This window comes from Clarias gariepinus, chromosome 14, assembly GCF_024256425.1.
Source record: "Clarias gariepinus isolate MV-2021 ecotype Netherlands chromosome 14, CGAR_prim_01v2, whole genome shotgun sequence".
Lineage (NCBI taxonomy): Eukaryota > Metazoa > Chordata > Actinopteri > Siluriformes > Clariidae > Clarias > Clarias gariepinus.
Genome location: NC_071113.1, coordinates 24,428,217 through 24,445,935, shown reverse-complemented (window position 1 = coordinate 24,445,935; position 17,719 = coordinate 24,428,217). Strand labels below are relative to the sequence as shown.

General features: G+C 37.4%; 1 protein-coding gene across 2 annotated transcripts in view; it reads left to right on the top strand.

The window, feature by feature from the left end:
• The window catches only part of dock1 (dedicator of cytokinesis 1), a 272,932-nt gene that overhangs the window by 244,315 nt on the left and 10,898 nt on the right, over positions 1 to 17,719 (top strand). For both annotated transcript variants that reach the window (XM_053511045.1, XM_053511044.1), the window contains exons 41-46: positions 1,593 to 1,734; positions 2,549 to 2,630; positions 4,392 to 4,476; positions 5,753 to 5,839; positions 8,275 to 8,451; positions 11,019 to 11,102. In XM_053511045.1, coding sequence (XP_053367020.1) covers positions 1,593 to 1,734; positions 2,549 to 2,630; positions 4,392 to 4,476; positions 5,753 to 5,839; positions 8,275 to 8,451; positions 11,019 to 11,102 — 657 coding nt within the window. The remainder of the gene's footprint in view (positions 1 to 1,592; positions 1,735 to 2,548; positions 2,631 to 4,391; positions 4,477 to 5,752; positions 5,840 to 8,274; positions 8,452 to 11,018; positions 11,103 to 17,719) is intronic.

Here is a 17,719-nt window from a genome sequence, read left to right as displayed (position 1 = left end):
GTAAATGTGTTTGCATGGATATCAAGGTTAACAGTTGCATTTGAATCTGAACAATTTGGCTGACCAGGTTACAGTGCTGGCCGCTATCTGTGACTAGGCTAGTTAACAACTGTGTCATATATGCATAAAGTACGTCACTAAAAATGCATATATGTATCAATCCTGAGTTAACAGTAACTGCACGCATTGCATTGTTTATCGCATCCAAAGAATGCAATAATCTCCTTTGAACAGTCGATACTGAGATGTTACTGCTATTAACGCTCTGTAAATCCTTCATAACGACTCTAATCTGAGGTGCTGGTTGTTAATCTGTGATTTTTAAGGCTGGTAACTCTAAATGAACTTCTCCTCTGCAGCCGTTTCCCCACAGAAAAGAAAACACCGGGAGCCACAAAACTCATTTCACATCTAAAATGAAGACATATGCAGAACACTGCATAAAAAAACTGTAGTGTGTTGCATTTATGAAATCAATGAACTGCTACAGAGAAAAACGAAATCTTATTTCTGCATGCAGCAAAAACATTTTGAACTCCGGAACAAAAGACGCTGGGTTGAAGGTTACCTTCAAATAAAATACTCAACGTCTATTTGAGTCCTCATCGTATTTATGAAATGAAAGCCCAAACCTTAAATTATCCACCTGCTGCAGAACAAAAATGCTTTTTGCTTCTGTGGGCCATCAATCTTTTTGTCGCTTGTACTGAAGTGTGCAGTCTGCAGTCGAGCGGTGTCGCACATCGGCGGTTGTGACCCATACTTTAAGCGACAAAAGATTTAACAGTTTTTATTTTAATGATACAAGATCACTATAATTCTCAAATTTAGAATTACATTTAAATACCTAACAAACTAAAATATGATAAATTTAAATTAAACTCTGAATATTTATTTTCCTAATTCACAGGGAGGGGTTGCCGACCCCTGACCTACAGTAGAATGTAGAAAATAAATCCAGACTTGTGTCCAAAGTTTTGTACCAACTTTTGACTGGTACTGTATACGATATAGCCAAAAGTTTGCGGTCACTTGTACTCGTATGTGGTCCCTTCTCAAACCACAAAGTATGACCTGTCTTTACACACAGTTTCGCCATGAAGTGAAACTGTGAGCGCCATGAAAACATAGTGTTAAAGAAGTAGGGTTCTGAATGGCTCTGAACAACATCAAAGCAAGAAAGTGTTAAAGTACTAATGAATCATTTTACCTCTTAAAACCGGGTTTCTGTTAATAATTTGTTCATTGTTTCTTAAGTTAAAAGAATATGCTTGTTTAGTGTAATTCACAGTCGTTTATTGAACTGCTTACCTTCACCCTGCTAACACCCTGCACAAGCAGCGCCGCATGATCGCTTCCACACAAGAAACATTGCGTTTAGCTCTGCGTATACATCTATAGGTTTATTTGTAGACCTTAATTAGTGATCGCATGTGTAATAATGATACCATTAAATTTGCTGATCTGATTGGTTACAAAAGTGTTGAGGTCCGTCCTGTGGTCAGTCATTTGTTCATTATTGTCCGTGTGGACTGATTGTTTCAGCCTTAATGTTGTGTTTGTTAATTAGGTTTTGTGTTTGTGTTATACAGAATAAGATGTTTATCTACCGAGGAAAGGAGTACGAGCGGAGGGAGGATTTTGAGGCGAGGCTCCTCACGCAGTTCCCCAACGCTGAGAAGATGAAGACCACTACGGCCCCCAGCGACGAGCTCCGCCTTTCCTCTGGCCAGTGTATCCTTCCTTCGTGCTCACATCCTCCTGAAAACACAATCGTGTTGCTTCGTTTTATAGCTGCGTTTTAGATCTAGGCCCAATTAGGATGCTCCGGCTGAGATAATCTTTAAAGGATCTGTGTAGAATCCTACAGCAGGGTGTTGGCCTATGAGACGTTATCGGAATCTAAGAAGCATTGAACATTCTCGCAATTATCTGAAAGATCATTTTGTTTTTAAATAAATAAAGATAAAAATTGAATTGAATTAAAAGAGCCATGTTTTCTACACAGGATTAAACGGTCATACAGTATAACAGCAATAAATATTATTCAAATAAAATATAGCTCCTGACTTGAAAGAATAAACCTAAACATGTTGAAGTTTCAAGTGAAAAAAAAAAAAATTAGATTTCGGTATAAATTTGGGATGTTTTGTTGCCATTTAATATATTTTTTGTATCTCTTTGATAAAACCAAACATCTAACGGGCATTTAGATTAATAACATTACCAAGTCCTGTTTCGCTCATCATTTTTAATATATTGAGCCATGAAGCTTATTAAGGTCAAAGCAGATGCGACGTCAAGTAATATTTTAGTTAAAAATACTCATATACTCCATACAAACTTAAATAATTCTTTTGTTTATGTAAAGCTGCTTTGCGACAAAGGCAATTGTTAAAAGCGCTATACAAATAAAATTGAATTGAATTAAATTAAATATATTATTTGTTTGCTTTAAATTACTCTTATAAAATAAAAAATGCAAAATCGAATAGAAACCTCATATCTCAAATGATGTATCTTACCATTTTCTTGACTCTGTGTGTAGATATTCAATGTTTCACAGTGAAGCCAATGCTCGAGCTTCCTCCTAAATTCCAAAACAAGCCCGTGTGTGAGCAGATTGTCAGGTATCATCCTCATCTTCATTATTCATCTTCACAGAGCAGCGTTCTTAAAGATAGCATAATTGAAAGCAAAATGGGTCTACAATTCTTTTTTTGACAAAATTGTTTGACAATGCAATTCATCCATTTAATTTACAATAATTAGTTTTTTGGAATATTTTATCAAAAAACATGATTCTTGTTCACCGTAAGCTTGTAAGTTGGGACCATTGATGCAATGCAATGTTTTACTTCCCTTCCCTGCATTCTTAGCTATAATCAAGCAGAAATACAGAACTTATTTTACTAAGCCACAATATAATTGAGCTCAAAAGCATTGCAAATTATGTGCTTTAATTAATAGCGACTGTAAAAAATAAATAGGATCTTGGTCCTAATAATATCTCTGCCGAGGAAGCATTGTGAAAGTAACCATAAACAGAATCTACAAACCACTTCAATCCACCTTCAAATAACTTAAAAACTACTAGTGTTTCACCTACAGTAGGATGTCTCTCACTCCTTGGCACTTCGTATTTCTTTATCGAGGTCGTACCATTTGGGATCAAACTTAGGAATGTGAGAAAGCTCCCTTTGAATTATAAAACCACTTCTGTAATACACTGTACTATAGAGAATATCTGTGTCTATTTCTATCTGCCACAGAGATTGTCAAGTGTCCTGTGAAGCTAATTCACATTCTTAGTAAAACAGTTCACAGCAGCAACCAGAACACAATCTTGAGGCACTTTGGTAGTAGTGCAACAGGAACAAGAACCCTTCAAGTTGCCTTTTCTATTAATCAAATAGATTTGAGAGAGAATAAGAAAAGTGCATGTTCTGGGAACGCAGAACCGAGAATTGAACACCCTGATAGCCACTAATCTTCGACGCGGGCATGCTGATCACGTGAACTGTTTCAACTTTACTTTACTTTAGCACTTAAACTTTTTAAATTAAATGACTAGTGATCATACAGAATCATGAACAAGAAGTAGTTACTAACCAAATGATCAAAAGCTTGAGGATCTCGTCTTACTGTCGTGCTACTTTATTAGCATTGAAGTAGAAATTGTAGTTCTTTTAAAGTTTAGTCCTTAGTGTGTTTTTTTTTTTCTTTTTCTTTTTTTTCAAATCTCTGTATCTGTCTCTTCGCCTTGCCGTCTCTGTATTCGTTCCATCAGGGTGACATATTTCTTGTTCTAGTCAAACACACTCTCCTAGATGAATGAAAAGCCTGTACATATCCCAGATGTACTTTGATCTAGCTGGCATTGAAATGCTGCTGACTTTTCGGTTTGATATTTTATTCATATTGCACAGTAATTACAAAATCTAATTCAAAAGCCTCTGAGACCAGATGGCGTTTATTTTCAGGCAGAGAGTGTGAGGAGGAGAGAAAAAAAAGAGAGAGTGAAAAAAAAGCAGTTTCTTTGTACCTCATTGTCAGTGGAGGTGTGTGTATGTATATAAGAGAAATACAGAGTGAGAAGTTGTTGTCAGTTCTTTTTAAAGTCTCGAGTGTCTGTCATACTTCTGGTTACTGCATCTTCCTTCTTCCAGTCTTTTCCAGCTTTTCATAAATAAATGAAGCCCATCCATCGTATCGCCGCAAGCGTTCGCCCTGCTCCTCACTCCAGCAGACAGGAAATTCCTGTAGCCTCTATGACAGCTTATACACTACTACGCAATCATATCACATTTATCCGAGAACTGCCCCAGTGTCATGCTGTCTCACTAGAGAGATCAGTGACTCACTAACGGTTGCCCTGCTCTCTCTTACAGCTTTTACACCATCAATGAGGTCATTAAGTTTCAATACTCCAGACCCATCCGCAAAGGCGAGAAGGACCCGGATAACGAATTTGCTGTAAGTACCGGTTCGGTATATACTTGGGTAATGGAATGAGATGTATACTGGTGCTCTAACAAAGTGCAAAGCCATTGTAGATGTGTCGTTGGAGATTTTTGCAGTCTAAAGAAAAAAAACCTATGAATATATAGATATAATGTCATGTCTGACCACAGAATAGTTATTCTGCAATGAAAAAAAAACATCTCTCAATAGTCATGAACTATTATTTTAACACGAGTAAATGTATTGCTAATGTTTGTTTGAGGGGCGTTCAAGTCAAAATGGGAGATAAAATTTTTGATGAAAGGGGGCGTAAAAGCGATTGACATTTACAAAAGACTTATTCAACGCCTGATCCTTGAGAATCGACAGATAACTTTTCATCAACTTGCAGAAGAGGCACATCTGTTTGTACAGTAGGGACTGTACGCACAAGCATCACTTGCACATTATAGGAGCTCAGCTGGCAGTTATTGCCACATCCCCTGTACAGTCCTGACCTTACTCAGGAGTTCCTGAGAGGCCAGCGTTTCAGACATGAAGCAGGCAGTCCGTAGCAGAGTCTTATATAGGGAAATAAAAAGTTTTTAATTCTCATAACTGTATTCTGCATTAAGCAAAAGTCCCAGTTTGACTATAACACCCCTCATATTTAATCAGCGCAGCATCCATTTCCAGTTATTATCCATACGTGCAGATTTAAATCGGTTAAAGTGTTTCTACACATAAAGACCGTAATATGAACATGGACTATAAAGGCAGGTAACAGAGTGTCTCAGTCTCAAGCACTTCCAAATCATCCATGATGATTGATGGCTGCATTTCCTTATTAAGTGAACACATATCTGTATCATATATAGAACAATCAGTGTGATCAAGGACTGTTAAACAAATCTTAGATGAGTACTAAAAACAACCCAGAGCACCTGCAAAAAAGATGCAAATGTATTAAATTGAAAAAGCTAATAAAAAAAAAAAGGAAAATGTTCATGTCTTCTGAAGGGCAGACTAGCACATGTGGACCTTTTGTAACAATTGATCTGCTGGTGCTTTACATTCTTTCACTTTCGAAATCACTGAACATTCATCTAAGAAAAGAAAAACTAAACAAATTTAGAAATAAATCCGATTTGTCCAGTCATCCCAAGGTTCAGAAGGAGTTTAAGAACAATAACTGCATTTTCTAAGTGGTCTCTTCTGTCCAGCCATTTCTCTGACTATAATTTTTACCAATTACCTTTTTTTTCTGTTTCTGTTGTGTTCATTTTTGTAATTTCATTCCGTCTAATAGAATATGTGGATCGAAAGGACTACGTATGTCACAGCCTACAAGCTCCCTGGGATCCTGCGCTGGTTTGAAGTCATCTCCGTCTCTGCAGTGAGTACAACGATCCACCGTGTTTTCTGATTATCTTTTCCCTCGATTAATATTTTTTTTCTTCTTTTCGTTTCTCGAGCAAGGAGCGTTGGAATAAGGTCTGTTTGGAGAAAGAAATTGGTATTGATTATTAGATCAAAATATAAAGTGTTATTCTCAGTGGGTTTGAAAGCACTGCAAACACCAAAAGACGTGGATTAGAAACGTAATCTCACAGCATGACTAATTGCGCAGTAGGTTTGTACGAGTTATTTTGCTTGTCCTTAATTTAAAGTGCATTTGAGGATTCTAATAAATTAGAGAGGGAAAAAGAGAGAGAGGGACAAAAAGCTATTTTATCAGTTTGAGAAAGTGGCCTGTTAGCAATATCTGTCCTCACCGATTCTCCATTTTTGTGCTGGAGTTAACACTTTTGTGCCGATTAATTAGTCCGGATTGTGTTCTGTAATAACTCCGGCCTTGATCAGGATTTGAGACAATCTTTGACAATACAGCTTCGTTAGTTTCTCAGCTTGAGTGCTTCTCTCACACAAATCTTTCGCTATATCTCTCCGACTTCCTCGCCCTCTAAATCTTCTGATTTTTTTTCCCTCCTATGTGTGCGTGCTTGCGTGTGTGTAGCTCAAACTGATCTCGTTTCACTCATCAGATGCCCAGATTACAGTCTTTACTTGTCACTTGATTCTTATTTTCTTTCCCACGTAATCACAAAAACAGATTAGTTTCTCTCCCTTACTCTCCTTTCGTCTTCATCATGTGTGCTTTTGCATATTTCTATCCATATTCAGATGTCGCTGTTTATTCTGATAATCCCCACGATGTTCTCATTAGCTGTTTGCAGAGCTGTGCGTTGTGGCCAGGAATAGACAGATTTGTTGCGGTCTCAGCTTCAGTCTGTCACAGTGTAGTGTGACATCCTTCTCACAGACGGTGAACGAATAAGGACAATCTGCAGTAAATATCCGCTCCCGGCAGTATAGATCCTGATGAACAGATCACCTCTGTAAAGCCGTATCAGAGACACAAGGAGAGGATTGATTATGTATTTATTTATTTATTTTGTCTTCAAACTGGCTTGGACGTGATTTTTTTCTTGTACTGTAGGTTCTTTTACAGGATTGAATAAAGGAGGTACTGAGAAGCATCTCGTGTATAGTATATTGTAAAACAATGTTTTTTGTTTTGTTTTTAAAGATGAGTTGACAAAAATCTTCTGTGTTGCAGGGAAAGTCAACTACTAATTATAAACCTACAATCACTTTTCAACTCTGGCCTTACTTTTCTTAGCATCTTGTTACATTTAGTTGAAAAAAATTAAGCTACTCTCTTATAAAACTAAAAACGAGTCAGTAAAGGTTACATTGTAAAGTTTGAGGTGGAGATGATATATTTATTTTTACAGTGAAACTTCGGATTGCGGGTAACAGATATACACACACGCAGAGCCTGCGCGCATAAACAGAAACACTTATCAGTCGGGTTTTATTTTAACTTTTTTTAAAGATAAAGTGCAGGTTAATTTTTTTATTTTTACTTTATATTTTGTATTCATTATTTTTATGTATTTATTTTTTGGGCTGGGGAATGAATAATTTGAGTTTCCATTTTTTCTTGTATATGAATTTGCTTTGATTTATGAGTGTTTTGATTTACGAACCCGCTCCCAGAATGAATTATGTTCGTAATCCAAGGTTCCACTGTATTATATTTTTTATTTTTATTTTTTTTTATGTTATTGTACATTATTGGTTATCTGGTGAATGCTTATAGAAATACTGGATAACTTTTTCTTATTTAACAAGCTAACAAAACTTTAGTTAAAATTCAAGAAATTTGAAAACACAACCTTAATGTTTCAGTGATTAAACCAGCATTCTCAAACTTATTTTCTTATGAATTTGCAAGCAGGACTCCTCACTGTGCCTAGAATTAGATATTACAATTACAACACACCAAGTCTTCCTAAAAAAATGTTTTTCCCCTTTATCTCTAAAGGATTTTTGATCTGGTGTAACTGCTTCTTTAAACTCGTTTGATTTCCAACTTTTATTATGAATGGGATGCTGTTGTGCTGAATATCGGTACGGCTGTGGGCAAGAAGGCACAGGTCGACCGTCAAAGGCTGCTAATATGCAGTACAACAGAACTCCATCTCGTGATATTGTTTCATTATGAATAACCTCAGCCAACTAACTATTTTAGGGTTGAATCCCAAATAGCATAAAAAGGAAAGCTAGTGCACAATGTGGGGTGTAAACACTAAGTAGTACCCTTGTTCGGGGGTTAACAGTTACAAGAGCACCTGTGAAGCGAAGTGATGCATATAGTTAAACATCCCAGTGCTGTCGTACTCTATGTCAGCACTCATGCAGTGCTTCTTGTCTAATGAGATGACTTGGTCTGTTGTATAAATCAGCCTATCGCTGTGTTTACAGGAAGAGATTAGCCCTCTGGAGAACGCCATGGAGACCATGCAACTGACCAATGAGAAGATCAACAACATGGTCCAGCGCCATCTCAGTGACCCCAACCTTCCCATCAACCCCCTGTCCATGCTGCTTAATGGCATCGTCGACCCCGCTGTCATGGGCGGCTTTGCTAACTATGAAAAGGTGAGAACCGTGTTGTTGGTTTTTTTTTTTTTTTTTTTTCGTTTTTTTTTTTTTTTTCGTTTTTTTTTTTTTTTATCAGCAAGAAAGCACAAAGCATTTCTTTCAACAGTGCGAAATACCTGACGTTAAATGCTTAATGCTGAAGAATAACAGTGTAATAAACGTCAAATGCTATGAAAGCTGTTCATCTACGGATGTATTTTAGCTTTGGGGGAATGACTCATTGAGAATAATTGTCTTGTTAGTTGAAGCATCAAATCTAAATCATTTGTTTAGATACCTGCGTAATGTTTCCGATGGAACTAATCACACAGGTGCTGGAGAAATCAAATGAATGCAAATCTAAAATTTGAAGTGCCATCATGGAAGGAGCAAAAAGCTCAGCGTGCAATTTGTTGATTGTTTACTTCTCTGTTTTATCCATCACTCGCTTAAAATAGTGAAACCACACTGGATAAAACATGATGAAAATCTTCTCCGGCATTTATAGTGGTTGTGCTTGGATTTGTAAAATACATGTGCACAACTTGCCTCTAATAGGCTTCTAAATGGCTTAGAACTGCACCCAATTTCAGATTTAAAATCTTATACAAACTCATGCATAGAAATAGATCCTGAGCTATCGTGTAAATTTAACTCTGACACAATAACCAAATATTAGTTCTGTCACGATCACCAAATGTGTTTCTTTACCCAATTAAGGGTAAAATCTCTTACTGCTTTTTATATTTAGCGAACTAACTATTAATTCCATAATCAAAATCCTGGCCAACTTGTGTGTTGTTGAATCTGAAAGGCGGACAGATCGGCCAGGAAGGCACACTGCACACGCTTATGACTTCTTATGTAAAGAGCACTTGAGGACTCGGCACAACACTGAAACAAAACTAAGTCAATATCATTATCCCAGGCAGGTTAGAGAGCTAGCGGTCTCTTTTCTTTAACATGTTTTACTATAAGATGAGAATAATACTGGAGCTCAACTCCCGGGTGAGATTGCCTCATTGCAGTACTGATATTATATAGTTTCAGGAAGCAATTTTGCTTGGGCTACACTCTGTAGAAGCCTATATGATGTAATATTTGTGGTGTTTTTTTTTTTTCTTCTTTTTCCTTTAGAAGCATGCACAGTATGAAGCATGCAGAAAATCCTCAAGAAACCCTTTGGCGTTTTTTTCTGTAATGCGTCTCTCCCAACTAGAAGGAACATTTCTCATCTAAGTTCAGATCAGATTTATTTTATATGTTTTTCACGAAAGAAACCAAAAAAGAAAAGGCCTAATTATTGATTAATGATGGTTTTAGTGTTCGTTAGTATTTAATCTATCCCCTCTCTTCCTATTTAAACAAATTATAGAATGTATATAAATTTCCTTTCAGCTGCTCCCATCAAGGTGCGGCCACAGCGGACAATTCGGTCCTGACACAACATGGCACAGGTTTCACGCTGGATGCCCTTCCTGACGCAGCCCCTTTTATTTTCTAACCGGGCTTGGGACCAGCACTGCATGCATTGGCTGGGTAGTATGGTGTTTGGCAACCCACTGATGGCAGGACTCAGATCACCCTGATCCTCAGATCAACAATCTACAGTAGAGCCTTAGTCGCCTGAGTCACCACTCCCGCTAGATTATATAATGTTTATAGATATTACTATCGAGAAGTAACACGTCTGCATATAAAGCATGTAGAACAATGTAGAATTATGACTTGCAACCCACCTTTGATACCACAACTCTAAGTGATAGTTCAGGGTGTAATTCAAATCCAGGGTAATATTAGTGCACTAGTTATATGACGTTATTGTTTCTACTGTAACAACAAACTCAGAGTTTGATAGAATGATCATTATTTTTGTTAGAGCTTTAAAAAGAAGTATTTAACACAGACTTTGTTGAAGCTTTGTGAATGCCCATTTAAAAACATATTAACTTCGAGCAAGAGCAAAAGAGAGAATGAGGATACTAAGAAAGCAGCTGTTTATGCCTTTTGTAATGTAAGTGAAAGCTTGTTTATGGTGCCATCACACTGAACTATAAACAGACTGTAATTGCTCGAAAATCACTTTGGTATAAAAAAAAAAAATACCTCGCTACAGCATGTGCCGTTTTTGGAAAATAATCACTTCAGATTTCTAACAGCTGTTGATTGTTTCTGTAATGACGTAATCAGTTGTTGTTTTTTTTTTTTTACATCATATTTGTAAGTTTGTCACAGCTGATGGTCTCGCACTGTGTGGTTTGCCTTCAATGCTGGTTTTTGCTACTTTAAACTTCTTCATCCATCTGTACACGTTGCTTTTGCCAATTGTGTCATCTCTGATCTCTGTAAACATGGTGTAGCTCAATGGGAGACCATCAGTGCGTTAAAGGGGATTTTAAAAAGGATTCGAGTTCAACAATGGAGCAAATATTGAGTAGTACCTTTATATAAAGGAAGAGTTACTCTGAACAACCGGTGTCAGTTAATAATAAAAAAGTTATGTCCGTTTTTGCATTACTTTCAGTACAGCCCATGTATTTATAATGAAATCAACACTGTCGCATCCGCTCTTGTCTTGTCCACAGGCATTCTTCAATGAGAAGTACACCCAGGAGCACCCTGAGGACCAGGAGAAGATTGACAAGCTGAAGGACCTGATCGCCTGGCAGGTACGTCCTTTTTACAGCCCTTTCTGTCCCAAAACCAACATCAGACGGCTAAAACCATCCGGAGACCCATTCGGCGACTACTAAGTACTAAAGACCCATAAAATACACTGCATAGAATGGTGATGATACTCTTCATGAGAGACATTTTTTCAACAAGCGTTATTTGAATGAGGCTTTTTTCCCCTCTAAAGGGCCCATAAGGCCAATAATACAATATAGAAAATGTCAAGATAAGAGACTGGAAAGTTGTATTTCAAGTGTGAAGGCTTTTTATATTGTATTTATTATAATCTTTACTGCTGACCACAGTAAGTGCTGACTACTATAGTTTTTACATTGACTAATCTGTGAAGATGTGAGAAGATGATTATAAAAATATTAGAAAAAGCTCCTAATCCTTAACGGTGCATAGCATAGATAAAGCCATAAAAGATTTTTTTTAAACAAATTCACAAATCAAGATCATCTGATAATAAACTCATTGTGCCAGCTGGAAGTTAAAATATAGTAAAAGTTGACAACAGATTTTTTTTTTCTCAGCATGATCATTATACTGGCATAATCAGAAATATTTAATGGGGTAATATTTTCATTAATGTTCAGCCTAAAAGACAACCTCTGGTTTGGTTGCACAATTTTTATTTGCTAGAAAATATAGCTTTTTTATTTTTTATTAAATGAAAACATGAATAATAAATGTTATACTATAATAATAGTAATCATAATAATTCTTCTTATTATTATTACTATTATTGTCCATTATATTGTTAATTGACTTGCAGAGAGCTGAAGTGATTTTTGCACACACTTGTTTTACCAGGACACCTCGAAACTGAAGTTTTAAATGGCAGGAAAATGGTTTACAAAAAAAACATTTTTATAAAAAAAAAAAAAAAAATCAATTTTCACCTTCACTTCACTGGAGACATGTGAAATACTTTACAGTGTTTTCCTTAAAAAGTCTTTCATGCACTGTGGCGAGCAGATAATAGAGGTTTGTGCATGCACGCACTAATTTGTTTGGTTGTTTATTTCTCGCACAACACAAGACTTTTGGTTGCTAATATCCATAGGTGCACTACAGAGTAGTGCAGATTTGAAGAGGCCAAGCCCTTCGTTATTCATTGCATTATTGTAGCTGACCTAGACATTTACCGGCTTGTCTTTGGACGCAACACTATCCCCGTACAAGACTGCATGTATTCTAATCAAACAAGGATGTCTGTACTTTTCTCTGTTCTCTTTTAAAACTCACATTGATTTTACATTTTCACATTACATGTATAAAATATGAATGAGGAATGTAAGGTCATGTTCCTATTAACTTGTTGGCATGGCTGCCCACTATGGGCCTTTAATATCATAGGCCGAAACACTGCTTCACTACTCTGTATTTCTATATTATCTAATTTACAGCTGTTCCTTTAGATGAAGGTAATCAATTCCACACGTTGTGAATACTTACAAATGTTAGCTTATTTTTACATATCAGACTGAAACACAACAAAATGCCACGAAAGCCCATAACACGCAGTTAAAAAGAAAGTATCTAAAAGATGCTCCAGCATATGTTCCCGCAAATGTTCAGCCAGAGCAGCATATGCTTTAGTGTAATTTTTCATCACACCTATAAATATAAATAATTGCAGCAATCGGGCTCGTTTTCCAAGTCCTGGTAATTGTTTTGTGTATACATGGTCAGGCGTTGAGCTGAGTAGAGGCAGCGCGGGTCGGATTAATGCATGTGGTTAGAAATACAGCAGAAGCATGCATGTTTGTATGCGTGGGTTTATTTTGGTTAAGAGTGGACAGTAGAAACCATAAAGGGCCCGGTTATTTTTAGAAAGTTGTCTTGAATCCTGTAATGCTTTAGAGATAAATGTACCGTATGCCACATTGTATAACATCCAGAATTTGTTATATTTGCTTAGCTAAGATTTCAGGATGCGTAATGCATTTATAATATGTTTATTAGAAGTCTTTAAACACTAATGTTGTAATGTTTATACAGTATTATAAAAGTACTGCAAGCATAATATTTTGTGCAAATCTACAGTAGTATAGTTTTTTATAGTACATTATTTTACATTACACTGTAAAGTCACAAGGTAATGTCTTTTAAAGTTATATGTACAAAGTAATTTTCATCTTCATATCTCTCAATATAGCCTGATAGCAGGCATTGTAAAGTTTCATACATTCTACATTCCTGTAAATACATGTATAATGCAATAAGGATAACTGATTTCTAGAAAGTTGTATACATTAATTGTTATTCCGATACATAACTAGCTCATCCATGGATTACGTTACTAGCTTTGAATAGTGTTAGCTTACACTGTCCGAGCACATTGTAGTTTTCTCTTACCTCATGTTCTACTTATTGAATTTATGAATTGTCTACGTCTGATCTCTAATATTAGTAAATTTTACCTGTTTTACCATTTAAACATTCTTTCTTTTGTATCATGCGTCTTTAGCTTGTTTAGTGCTGTGCATTAGATCGATTTTGTAAGCTCTCCCCTTGTGCAGGTTGTTATCTGCTCTAGGGCACATGTCACACACACTTACCCTCAACTCATGACCCTTCTGGCTGTGTAATAGGCGCCGAAGTACTCGCTGCCTTTATAGATGCGCAAGAGAGGAAAATTACATGTAGAGGCCATTTTGTTGTAAGATCTTTGATTTGGGCAGGACCACAGACATGAGATCTTACGGAAATAGGGTAGTTTTATTAGCAATAATAGGTAAAGGGAATTTAAGGTGGGAGAAAAAAAAGAAGGGGGAATAGTGGTGAGGGTAGGCAGGTGTTGGTCCAGAGGCAGTGCCCAGCTGGTAGAGGGGCACCTGGAGTGCATTTGCATGGGCAGCGGCTTCTGCCGGCCACTCAACAAGGTTTTCAGGGTCAGCCGACTCCACCCAGACATCCGACAAGTCCTTGTGACGTCCAAAGTCTGAGTGGCTTTCCCGGCTTAACTTAACCGGGTCCTTAGCGGCGAGTGCTGGTACAACAGTGGTGTTTAGTCCACCCATCTTTAATACATGCTCACCTTTGAAGTCCCCGGGGTGCGGAGCATCGCCCAACCCACATGCCACTGGTAAAAGCTGGACCCTCAAGTGGGCAGCGACTTCTGTGGGCTTTTTAATATGGCTTCTCTCGTCGTCACCGCCAGCCGTCCTCATCCAGCTATCCATTGGCGCAGCCAGATAAAAGTACCGTGGCAGCTTGCGAAATTTTTTGGTTGATCAGTGATGAAACGGCATTTAGTCTAAGTGCCCGTAAAGTCCTTGGGGCGCGTAGCATTGCCCTGCTCACATGCCGCTTCCGCATTTAGCGTCCACCACTCAGACACAACTCAGCACTCAGGACCTTGAACTCTCTCTGGACTTTGAACGCTGGACCACGAGCGAAGATCCCCGTCTCGCTTTCATTAAGTGGCAGGAACCCAAGATCCAGTCCTCTCATCCTGCACCAGCAAATCTAGATAGGCCTAGATAGGGAGCTTTGGGAATGAGCAATGGACGGAAAAATTTGAGCGAATGTCCGTTAGAAGTGACAGTGCAAGGGCAGCAGTCAGAGAGGTTCACAGTGTAGCAGTAAGGATCATATATGTAGGTCAGGGGTATGACATAGCAAAAAATATATAGATATCTAAATAAGATCCTTTATCTAACTGCTCATTGTGATGTGCTTATTATCAGGCTGGAGCTCACGCTGCATGTTAATTCAGAGATAATTAATTAGGAAAAGGTTGTAGGGGGTGAACATAAGCCCGAGTCACAATCTTGAAAAAGTTGACCTGGCAATCATCAGGAGCACCAGTTAGTACAATTTTCCATCGGCAGGCTCATGTGTTTTTGGGGAATGAGTATGCTTTCTTCTTAATTTTCCTCCAATGTCGTTGACTTCAGTAACAATCACTTGTTAATTTTTTTTTAATAGAATTTACCTTTACACCACAGTGATTTTTAACTTGTGAATTTCATACTGTATATGTATTCATGTAAGAGTCAAGCTCAATTAATGGGTCTAATTCACACAGCCTTAAAAGTGAGCAAAAGAGAAACAAAATGTATAACATGCACCTCCATATCTCATTTCAGAGAATAGAGTACATTACAGTTTAATCAGGATATATTAAGCAGTACCCTTACATCTGTCCATTGATCTTCTGTGGAACTCTGTTTTAAAGCAGATTGATGATGACTATATTCACAGACCCCACTTTCTCTCTATTTCCCTGTACGAAAATGATTCTGTCAGGATGGTACTTTCCCCCCCCCCAAGAATATTAAATTCTGTGTGCTGATACAGGTTCGGATTTCTCTTTATTTGCATGCATTCAGCATTTTTGGGTTAAGAGCCAAGCTAATCCTGAAGCTGCACTGCTATGCCTTGTGAATGCGGAAATGCTTGCACAGGCATATATTTACCACTTACATACATTTCTCAAAGCATTTTAATATTGTATGATCTGTGCTTTGCTATGCTTACAGCATTTTTAAAGGAAATCTTAAACCGCTTCACACTATCAGTTGGTATTTTAATGCTGAGCATTAAAACAGAATGAAATAAAAGGGTTTTGGACATGTTGAAGGTTTAAAGGAATACTCCAGATTTTTTGTAAACTGATAAACTAAATTACTACAAGTGAGAGTAGAATAGAGCTGTGGGGAAAAAAAAAGATGTTTGATAATGGGAGTTAATCGATATATACTGCCCAGCCCATAAAAAGTCACCACCTGGATTTAACTAAGCAAATAGTTTAGATCCTTCCACTGGATAATTACTGCGGTGATTAATATAGTTCAGCTGCCAACAAGTTACTTAACCCCTGATACCCCTAATACAGTGATTACCTTCTCATTTTTCAAAGGGTCAAATTTCAGACTGGTCAAACTCCATCAAAAAAATAATAATATTGCGTACTGAAGAATGAATTATTAAAACCTGGTAGGATAGTCGTGAACCATCATCTTCGAGGAAGAAATATGGTTGGAAAAACATCCTGAATGAGCCCAATGAGAGATCAAATCATTAAAAAACTAACAGTTGTGTTTAACAGTGAAATTAAGAGCATTTCCAAACACGCACAATGCGAAGAGAGCTCAGGGATTGGGACTAAACAGCTGTGTAGCCTTAAGAAAACCACTTATCTGTGAGACTGATCTTAAAAAAGGCATCAGTTTGCTAGAGAGCATAAATAATGAACTGTGGAGCATGGGGGGTTTGGGGGGGGTGTCTCATGTTTTCTGAAGAGTTCAGATTTACCCTGTTCCAGAGTGATCATAAATACTGCTTACTGTACAAGCCTGTGGGCGCAGTGTTATGATCTGGGGTTTCTTCTTTTGGTCAGGTCTAGGTTCAGCAACGCCCAATGTGCCCAAAAAATAGAGGTCGTCTGATGACCTGAATATACTGAATTATCAGTGGATTTTTTTTCTTCTTTGGTCACAAAGGCATCTTCCAAAATGATGATTCCAGGATTCATCAGGCTCAAATTGTGAACGAGTGGTTAAGTGAGCATGAGACATCATTTTCACACTTGGATTGGCCACCACAAGAGTCCAGACTTTAAACCCAGTAAGAATTTTTGGGATGTGCTGGAGAAGCCCTTACGCAGCCGTCCAACTCTCCCATCATCCATACAAGATCTAAATGATGGAAATTAATATTGTGACACTGCATAAACCTATCAAAAACAATGACACGTTTTAAAACGAAAAGCGTTCCCATGAAATATTAGGGTGTGGCATTTTTTTTATTTGGACGGGCAGTGTATTGGCTATATGACACAAACCACAAACCATTACACTAAATCAGAAGATGTCTTGAGAGCAAAGTCTGCATAAGATGTTCTTTAATAGTTGAAGTCAACTTAAACATTGAAAAAAAAAATACATTACCTGGTGTTCAGCTAACCACACATTCGTCTCTCGAAAAAATAAATGCAATATTAATTAAAACCCTGCAGCCCACAAATTATTTATTTATTTATTCATCCACCTCCAGTAATCGGTCTATCCAGGTCATAGATCTATCCAGGTGGATCAGAAGTCTGTCCTGGGATCACTGGTATGAGGCAGGAACTCAGCCTGGAGGTGATTCCAGTCTATTTCCACATATTTTTAAATGAAAAGGTTCAGATACCTAAAATGGATTTTTAAAATAAATTGGCATGAGGTTCAAACGGTAAAAACCCTCGATAGTCCAGTCCATCATTTTCCCACTATTTAACCATGATGTTTTTTAAACAGCCTCGCTTACTGACCAGTTTAAGAAACAGTCAATGTGTCAAGCAGCGTGAAACAAACACGACTTGGTGTTTGGCGCTTGGCTGAGAATAACATGTAATTATGTCTAAGGTCAGGATCTGTGTTGAGACGGGATCAGACAGCTGATTGCCATGCATTGCATAAGATCGTAGTGACTGATGTTTGCATTTTTTGTCTCATTTCTTTCCTTAATGTGGCCCGTGCTTTATATTTGCCAAAAAAATCTCAATTTCTCTGTTTTTTAGGTTTGAGAGAAATGGGGTTTTGCTTAGTCTTGTGTAGAACTATATTTCTAGTGAAAACCATTGAGACATCTGCAGGACTATTTCTTATATATAGTG